This window comes from Trachurus japonicus, chromosome 24 (assembly GCF_045865225.1).
Source record: "Trachurus japonicus isolate A0001 chromosome 24, Traja_1.0".
NCBI classification, from domain to species: Eukaryota; Metazoa; Chordata; class Actinopteri; order Carangiformes; family Carangidae; genus Trachurus; species Trachurus japonicus.
In genome coordinates, this window is record NC_140930.1 from 7,690,975 (window position 1) to 7,701,200 (window position 10,226).

The window sequence follows — 10,226 nt, forward strand, 5'->3', positions numbered from 1 at the left end:
AACGCTCCGCTAACTTCACCAGCTCCTCTCCAACTGCAGCGGTCACAGTAACGTTAATGCTCATACAGACACACACACACACACTGATAATTTACTGTTTGACCATCTTGCGCAGCATCTCGTGGGTGAGCAGAAAAAGTGAAAGCATATTCTTTTGAGTCATATCAGCCCACGTAACGAAGCATCACTGGCACCGATGTCTGTTAAAACACAGGCTGGTGCAGAGGAGTCGGTCTCTGTCGGTGTGTGTATCCGTCTGAAAACACTGACCAGAGACATGAACATGGTCCGTGAACAGAGCTCGGAGGCTGATGGAGCAGGACGGGACGAAACGGCGGCCGGCAGCTGATTTACACAGCGTGCAAACACTAACATTAAAGGAGACATATTATGCCCCTTTTCCAAAAAATTTAAATAGTTCCCAGGTGTCTTAGAGACATGTCTGTGACATGCTTTGGTCAAAATACCTCAAGGATCAAACATCACAGCTCTTTTCATCCTCTCAAAATAGCCCTGTTCAGAACGGCTGCTTTCAGTGCTTGTCCCTTTAAATGCAAATGAACCGCTGCTTGCCCCGCCCCTTCTACCGGTACAGGTAGGGGTGGTGTTATGCAAATTTGAAAGCTAGTTACATCACTGGAAGACGACTGAGGGAAAAGCTCGTAAAACCATGTGGATTTTAACTTAGAGCCCGTACACACGTATACGGATTTTTTGAATCTGCATAAGTATATTATCGTTTCTGCGTAGACTGAAATGGCGTTTTTGGGGGATGAAACGTTTTTGGGAACAGGTTCCAGAGTGGGAAAATCTGAAAACACCGCTTGCAGCGTTTTTGTCTGGACGCACCCAAAACAGATCTTTTCTGAAACGACAATGTCAGGGTTTCCCTTATCAGAGTTTGAGTTTGGAAAACCAAGAAATCCCATGAGCCTCCGTAGCGTAGCTCTGAGCACCTCGCGGCTCTGCTCCGCCGTTCTAAAAATAGCTTGCACCGACAATTAAAGGTAATGAACCTACTCCTAAAACTATAGGGATTATGGCAATGGGCCAATTTGCCAAAATGTTGAACTATCTCTTTAACAACACAGGCCTGCTGCACAATGAGTGTGCAGGTCTGAGTCATTCGTGTCTTCCTCACTCTCCCTCCTCTTCCCCACTTTTTATTTTTTTAGGATTAGGCTACAATTAAAGGTTTTTTTACCCAGAAGCCTTCGGCAGCAGGATGAAGATTACAACCATCTTTAACTGCTAAATTGTGCTCCACTCCTCCTCTTTCCAGGACTCTCTAAAGCCTTTTAACTTCCAAAATGCACAAGTAACACTTAGAAACCAAGACACGGAAAGGGAGGCTGGAGAGGAACCATATGTTCAACACACTCTCTCTCTCTCTCACACACACACACACACACACACACACACACACACTAACACAGTCACACACCCCCATTGGCCGTGGTCGTACCTGTTCCAGCAGGTCCTCCACTTTCCTCTGCCAGCTCTCCCTGGCGCTGCTCAGCTCCTGCTCCTTGCTCTGTGCCAGCTGAGACAGAGCCGCGGCCTTGTCCTCCTCGTGCTCCTCCTTCAGCTCCTCACGCAGCTTCTTACACTCCTGCCTGCAACACAACAACACACACACCAGTGTCAATAAACAGGCAATAAAAGGAGCATCAGTTTGTCAAAAAGTCAAAAGTAAAGAGTTGATTTTACACTTGATTTGTGAGCAACGCAAACCAATGTAAGAGATATATAAGCGAAAAGTGATTGCATTTTGGTATTAAAACAGTCCAAAGACGTATTTTTTTATGTAGAATATCATCTAAATGCCATTTGTATAGTTTTAAATGTAATGAAACGGACAGCTTCAACATTTACTGAATTTTATTTAATGTTTCAAACATGGCACAGTTGTTTCAAATGCTTTTCCAGAGGCATCGTGCAAGTTTAATTACTGTGCAGACATAACTCAAATACTGTACACAATACAGCACAGTAATGTTTAGCTTACGGTGGTTAAAATTATAAATAGGCAATTGCCTTTAACATTGTTGTGCAGTTTAGTAAAACACAGTTGGCCTACTGTGTGTCCTAGTGCAGATCGGTAACCAGCTGCGGCTTGGTGGTGACTTATTTCTTATTTTTTACTGAACATAAACTGCACACACGTTAGCCAGCTGCAGAATCAGACGTCCAGCAAGGAATCATGGGAGTATGAAATAAAATAAATACATGCAGTTTTAAAATTGTTTTTCTACATGTTTTCATTCATAAAATGACCAAAAAGGAACAGTTCTGGGTTGTGTGGGTCGTCTCCTCGTTCTCCAGCTTCCTCAGCACACTCACAGTTACATAAATTACATCCATAGGTGTGACTGTGACTGTGTGAGGTTGTATCAGCCCTATGATTGGCTCCCACAACCTTGCATGGATAAGCAGTATAACCAATAAACGGATGGAGGTAACAATGTAACAGTGCCAGTCTGTTTTACAACACACAATCAATACAACCTAATCTTGTATTAATCAGTTTTTATCTTTGTTCTCAGCGACTTGAGGTGAGACTGACTCAGGAGCTGATGAGGAACCAGAGAGAAGAGACTGAGAAAGGTAAAAGGTTTATGGGAACAATAAATGGCCTTTTATCGAGGCTCCATCTCTCACCATCACTCTTAAACGCTGCTGCTAACAGCTTTTTGCATGGTGGTGTGTGTGTGTGTGTGTGTGTAATGGCTGCGTGGGAGTTGAAATGGCAGCTGTTAAATGAAGTATCCAGGCAAACACCCTTTTTTTTTGTCACTTCCAGAGCCACGAAGTGTCAGACTGAAGGCGGTCTCACACACACCAGACAGTCACGTTCATCATGCAGCACGCTTGACACGTGTCATCATTCATGTCCTCGTTCAGTAGAAAGCAGTTAAAAGACGTCAATGCACATGCGCGCTCTCTCTCACACTCTCACACTTACACACAGACACAGACACACACACACACACACACACACACAGAGGCCTTGGGCTTCAAAGAGCTCTGGTCTCTTCCTAATAAGCGTTGTTCTATAGCATCTGCCGGGCAGGAAGAGAGAGACGAGGAGGGCAGATGGAGGCAGGTGAAGGAACGAAGAGAAGAAGAAACGAAGGGATGGAAGTTGAAACGGTGAAGCGACTGTCAGAGGAAGGAGGAAATATCCTGATAAAATGTGGGATAATTGGCTGGATGCTGCTGCTGCTGCTGCTGGTGTCTCTGCTACCAGCCACATAAGGCAAACCTGCTCATCTCAGGAGTGGGGCCGTGCATCTTTTTAATCGTCATTAAAGGACAATTCCGGTCGAATTCAACACGGGGGTGTATTTTCATATCATTTTAGGTCTAAAAGAATGAATCTGAAGATTTTCAGTTTAATCGCTCCTGTTTTGCGGTAGCTGCGTCTGTCCCTGCATCGCCACGGCAGCAATGAATGGGAGTGGATGTAAGTTCCGCTGTTTAGGCTGTTTCCAGCCCTCAAAGCCGCAATTTTTTTCCACAGACAGCGTCAGATGGCTACTCAAACATGCACCGAGAAGTTTATTTACTTCAAGCAAGCCGACATGTTTGTAAAAGTCGATCTAATTCAAAGTCTCCCGGAGTCTCGCGCGAGCCCGAAGTTGCAGTGCTGGTGTATTCAGGCGCAGTAGGAGCTACCGCTTGTGTCATAAAACACAGGATATCAACTCTTTACGTGCTTGAAGTGTACATTTTTTTCCACAGACAGCGTCAGGTGGCTAATCAAACATGCGCCGAGAAGTTTTTTTTACATTGAAGCAAGTAAAAGAGTTGATATTCCCGTGTTTATGACACAAACGGTAGCTTTCCCACTGCACTGAACACACCGCGCACGGCAACTGAAGGGTCTCGCGCGAGACTCCGGGAGATCTCAACTTTGAATTACCGATCTAGTTTAAAAGCTACACATGTCGGCTTGCTTGAAGAAATAAACTTCTCGGTGTTTACATGTTTGAGTAGCCCATCTGACGCTGTCTGTGGAAAAAATTTTGCGGCTTTGAGGGCTGGAAACAGCCTAAACTGTCAGAACTTTACATCCACCCCATTCATCGCTGCCGCGGCGATGCGCGGACAGACGCAACATGCAAAACAACAGGAGCGATTTAAACTGAAAATCTTCAGATTCATTCTTTTAGACCTAAAATGATATGAAAATACACCCCCGAGTTGAATTCGACCGGAATTGTCCTTTAAGCCTCCACACCATCTGGAACCATCACTGTGTCTTTACTGAACCTAAATTATATAGTTTACATACATATTTCATATCTGTTAACACCTCTATCTGTTATATTTCTCAGTTCTGCACTGAATATTTAACATACTGTATTTAACCACCTATTTCTGGGGTCAATGATGAACCTTCGAGGGCAAAGTTATTATTACTGATGTATGTCTGTCCTTTCACGGTGAAACATTTCAATAACAAGAACAAAAAAAAGGTATCAAAGGAATATTCAGACCAAGGACTTGAAGTCTTACAGCTAACCTCAGCTTTTTAACTCTCACTGATGGCATCTGTGCTTCTGTATGTAAGAAAATCACTCAGCGTTCAGGTGCAAGAGAGATTAGAGTTAGATTATCTCCAGTAAAAACTGAGTGTACTGCTATGTGGTAATGAGACTAATTAAATAATGGATGTCCTTCTGCTCTTTGCCCACGTCGGTGTCGGATCGCAGATGGAGGTTCACACATAAGTCACAGTTTTCTCTGCGCAAACATTGCAGCATGTAAAACCTGCTTGAGGCGTCTTATACAAACGCTGCTGTGGAATTCAAACCGCCTGAAGACTCGTGCGCCAGGTGGGAAACTAAAAAGCCTCCACCACCACTGAAGGAGCTGCAGAACGGAAGCTCTCCGAAAGGACACGGATCTCAACATCCATTAGAAAGAACCGTGTCCACCGTCTCCCACTCTTAAAGCCTACACAGTCTATAGGAGCCCATTAAAGACGAGTTAGAGTCCTATGTGATGTGTGTTTACATTGTTTTACATCTCATGTGGCACCGTAATTACTGTATTTGTCAGTCTTGTGTCATCTGAAGCCAACTGTCAGCTTTGATGTCAGATTACTGACACGTCTCTCCAGATCCGAGTGCAACAGGAACAACATGAAAACATGATCTTATATGTTTATAGGAGTGTGAATATGAGTATTAGTGTGTGTAGGAGTATTTTTGAGCTAAATGCTAACATTCAAATGCTTAACTTTTGATGTTATATTAGTTGAATTGTAAGACTGCTAACATGCTAACAAACTAAAGTAAGAAGAACCGCAACTTTATACAGCTCTCATACTTTAAACACGGCAAAATTAAGCCTGGAAAATGCTTATTCATGTTATGCTAAGTAGAAAAAAGTTTTTTTTTTAAAACTTTAAAACAACGTAAAGTGTTGCTAAACACAGTTAAATAGATATTAGAGGCTACAGTCATGCTAGCAACTCTGTAAAGCTTGCTGGTTCTTCAAACTACATGCTAACATTAGCATACCATACTCAACATACTAACTAACATACTCAAAATCCTCACAATACTAACAACTCAATAAACTAACCTTTAGCAGGAAATAGTTGTGTTTATTATGTTAATTTACTGTAGCCTAGCGCAGTGTAGGCCTTAAATGCAAAATTGTTTTAGCTGAGGCAAACGGGGGTGTCATTATTTCCGCATGAATAAACCACAGTGTCAGACAAGTCCGACCTGAAGATGGCGCGAGTCAAAGTATTAAAACACGATCATTCTCAGTAATGGTTATTTCTGAGGGGTCAGCTCATAATTCAGACATCCCAACATTCAGAAAATTACCCATTGTTCCAAAATTCTCAATGTTTGGACATCCCATTGTTCCGACCATATTAAACCCATTGTTCAGACGTCCTGTGATTATACCGGGCGCCACAGAGAGAAGAGAATTAAACACCATAACCTCCTGTTATTAACTTTGGCGCACTGGGGTCTGGGTTGTTTAGGGAGCTCTCCATGGTGCTGACCGGCCCCTGACGGGTTATGGGATGTGGGTTATGGTTAGGATTAGGGTTTGGTTAGGGACAATAATGCTGTCTAATGTAGGCTACAACATGCACTCGTATCAGTTATTGATGATTAGGGTTAGAAATATTGAGATTTCGGAACAACAGGATGTTAGAACAATGGGTTTAATATGGTCAAAACAATGGGATGTCGAAACATTGATATCTTGGAATAATGGGTAATTTTCGGACCATTGGGATGTCGGAATTATGACATGGCACCATTTCTTAAGCTTTGACCTGCAGGGTGATCAGTCAAGTGAAATTTCAGGATAGTCCATCAAATAAATGTTGGGATATTTCAGTCTGGACCGAATGTGACCATCACCTCCATTCCTAAAGAAACACATGGATCTAATACATCCATGGAGAAACACCACCACCAACATCCATTAGGTGATTGGATCAAGAGACTCATGTTCTAGGGTTTTCTGCAGGACGGGTACGAAGCGGGCCGGTTCTGTCTGAGCTCTTCTCCTCTGTTCGTTGGGTAATCCTGAGAGCTCCCTCCCTCCATGATTATACTATCACAGAGACACCGTCTGTTTCCACTGTGAAACGGGGATTAAAGCCTTCTACCCCCCCTCCACCCACCCACCACCCCACTTCATTCAGCCGGCTCACTAACCACAGTGTACTCACCCCTACTGCCAAATGAAAAGACGTTCTCGGGAGAATAAGGAGCTCTATGCATAAAGACAAAGGAAGGTGAATGAAAGCTAATGAAGAAGAAAGTGAGAGGAGAAGGAGGGTGACATGAAGACAGGAGCTGAGTATGAGCACGCTTACTTATTTATTTATTTCTGTACTTTTTTTGTGTGTGTGTTTTTTTGGTTATTTCTCCAGTATGTGGACTTTTTTACTTTTAAAGATCCATTACCATTGTGAGTCAGAGATTTATTAGGTATTTAACAGAGCAGGCTACAGTCGGTTTGTCAGCACGGCAGACAGAAAATTAACAGAGACATTTCCTAATCTGTCTGTGAAGCAGCCAATTTTACTCATTAACGTCACAGCCTCACTGCTGTTGCTGCACATCATACTGCTTCCTTTTGTGTTCTGCTATTGTCACTTATTATTACTTTAAATATTCACACACTGTTAAAAAACACTGGGTGTTGAAGCCATATTTCCTTTTGCAGAAATACTAAGCATCAGCCAAATTCACATTACTGGAGAAACTCGACTCTCGAAGAAGGAAAACTCTCCAAACTTCTAAGGGAGGTATAAAAATAAAGTATAACAGTGGAGATAGGCAGCAGACAGATTTAGGTTGTGATGAGTCCTCAGATAAGAGAGGGATGTTGCCGTTCCTAAACAGCTTCCTGTTTTTTTTTCATAATTTGATGCAAGAGCTGACACTTATTAATCCTCTATTTTTGTCATCCTTTTTATAACTCTGTCCTTAAGAGAGAGGATCATCAGTCCCATTATGTTCTCTACTGTGAGTCCACTTAAAGTGACAGTCGTGGCTCCCACCATCAGTTATAAAAGACCATAGATACTGTAGTTTTACGTAGAAATGGTCCTCTGGGAACTTATTATTCTTTTATTGCTTGTACATTTATTGCATTGTATTTGTTCTGTGCAGAATTTGTAACTTTGCTTTTGAATGGTCCTATATGAATAAAGTTTACTTGGTCTGGGCTGATGCTTGACCAGGATCATAGTCAAGCTTTAAGGTTTGCAAGTTTAGATGGGATGATCCGATATTCACCCTCTTGAATGACATCTTAAACCAAGTTGTATTTATCATTTTCTCAATGAATTTAAACAAGTGCATTTAAGAAACAAGACTGAACCAATATCTGATAAGTTGCTTAACTTCCCCAGTAGGAGCATCAGGGGAATCCCAGGTTCAAGAAAGACAAGAAATCCATCAAACTGATGAGCAAATACTCGGTTATTAAAGAGCTAAGATGTAGATGTGTATTGACGGGTTGAAAAATAAACTCATGACTGTTTCCAAATGATCTCAGACATACGTATTTCAGGACTTTTTGAACTGAAAACAAGGGGAAATAGAAAGCAGTAACAGATCAATATAAGGCCTTCGAGGTTATTAGACACAGTAAATGTGGGTTTGATGTTGCTAAACTCACACAGCAGGAGTCTGGAGGTTTAAAGTGGAGTAATACGTGGAGCTAAGTGCAGTGATGAGAAGATGCTGCAGTAGCAGAGCTGCACATCAACACCAGGTCGACTTCAATCCTCAAAACACACAGAATCAATTTACCTTGATTTGATGCAATTCAATTCAATTTGATTCTCGGTGATTCAGTTACGTCCGATAAATGGCAACGTTGCATAAAGCACTTCTCAGCATTTATCCCTGGGAACAACTTACATTTATTCTTGATCCAACAGGAGAGCAACACTGCTGTTCCCTTGAATATAAAAGTAAAGTGTGTGAAGTGCACATTAGAGGGTAAAGAGTAAACACACTCCCTGGGTATAAATCTGTAGACCAAGGACGTTATTTCACTCGACAAACACATACAAACAATACATCTGTATTTTCTATTTTCTGGGCCTGTTGAGGAAGAAAAACAACAAAAACCTGCAGCACGCACACGTCTGTCATAGTTATGGAGATTGTTTTAGAAGCTAAATGAAGTGTCAGTGGCAGATGTTTGAGCCGAGTACAGATGTGATCAGGACAGAGACTAATTCATCTGCTCTGTTTGACTTGGCAACACGTCAGTTTGATATCTGAACGTGTCACGACAGCACTGACTGTAAACCGTGGTGGGTCCGACTCCACGCAGGCTGTAATTATACCAGTCACACACTTTACAAGAGACGAGGCTCCTATAACAGATATTATCCACTTTAGTCTCATTTAAAATAACTCTTTTGGTGCACATTGGAATAACTTGATTACATTAAGTGTTTAAGATTAATGTCAGGGATTGATATTGGATTATCTTAAAAGAAAGTAAAAAAGAAAAAGGAAAAGGCTTAAAATATGATATAATAAAATATAACATCAGTGTGGTCTTTAAAAAGAGATGTATAATTGATATTAAGCATTTTAAATTTCAACCCTGGACCATTATTTGAGTGATTTCGAAGAGTTTCTTTTTCTTCTTTTTTTAAAAACTTAACATACTTTTTTTTTTTCCCTGCTGAAATCAAGGTTAGTGAAGTGTCCTTGTCCTGTGCTGGTTGTACGTGTTTGTGTTAAAGGAGGCTGACTCACTGTGAACCAGTTTTACCTGAGGGTACAAATAAAGTAACCTTGAACCTTAAAGTTACTCAGCTCTGGTTCTTCACCCTTCAAAGGTTATCACTTTTCCAAAACCAGAAAATACACTTAAACACACATCGATAAAGTTAAAGGAATATGTCTTAATATTTCTAAAATGTTTAATAGCTAATTGTACAGTAATTTGATGAAAGAGATTTGATCAGGATATTTGTTGAATAGGATGTCAAACAAACTTGGAGACCGTTTTGACTGGTTATCTCTGACATGCACCAATATCAGCAGTAGCAAAATGTACCAGCAATAAGCCAATATCAACACATCAACAGCTTCAGACTAGTTTATCTCTCTTTTTACTTGTCACTAACCCAGAAACATTTAAAGAGGAACCATGCAGGATTTGTAGCTTAACTATGCCACAGTTTTACCTTAAAGGGATAGTTCACCCTAGAATGATATTTCGCTCATTATCTACTCACCCTCATGTGGACTAAGGGCTGGAAGAAGTTTCAGAGTCCTCCGTCCCTTCTCTGAGTTACAGGGGGTCTTGGTGTAGCAGTGCATGTCCATATAACGGTTGTAAAGGGACACCAGAGCTCTTCGTAAAAAAACACACACAAAAAAACATCCAAATACCTCCATGCTGCTCGTATGTAATGTCCGTCTTGTGCTGAAGCCCAAATTGTACAGTAATTGTCCCGAAAAAAAATTAAATAAGTCTATATTTTTAAGCTTGTTTGTAGCGGAAGCTTCTCAAAGCTCCTCTTCCTGGTCGTCCAAATCTCGCGTGATTTGCGCCAATATCAGCGGTTACTGCGAATCACGCGAGATTTGGACGGACCAGGAAGAGGAGCTTCGAGAAGCTTCCGCTACAAACAAGCTGAGACCTCCTGTAACTCAGAGAAGGGACGGAGGACTCTCAAACTTCTTCCAGCCCTTAGTCAACAT

At 41.6% G+C, this 10,226-nt stretch overlaps 1 protein-coding gene across 2 annotated transcripts in view; it reads right to left on the reverse strand.

The window, feature by feature from the left end:
- The window catches only part of fam184ab (family with sequence similarity 184 member Ab), a 162,151-nt gene that overhangs the window by 46,735 nt on the left and 105,190 nt on the right, over positions 1 to 10,226 (reverse strand). For both annotated transcript variants that reach the window (XM_085770340.1, XM_085770341.1), the window contains one exon: positions 1,466 to 1,616. In XM_085770340.1, coding sequence (XP_085626466.1) covers positions 1,466 to 1,616 — 151 coding nt within the window. The remainder of the gene's footprint in view (positions 1 to 1,465; positions 1,617 to 10,226) is intronic.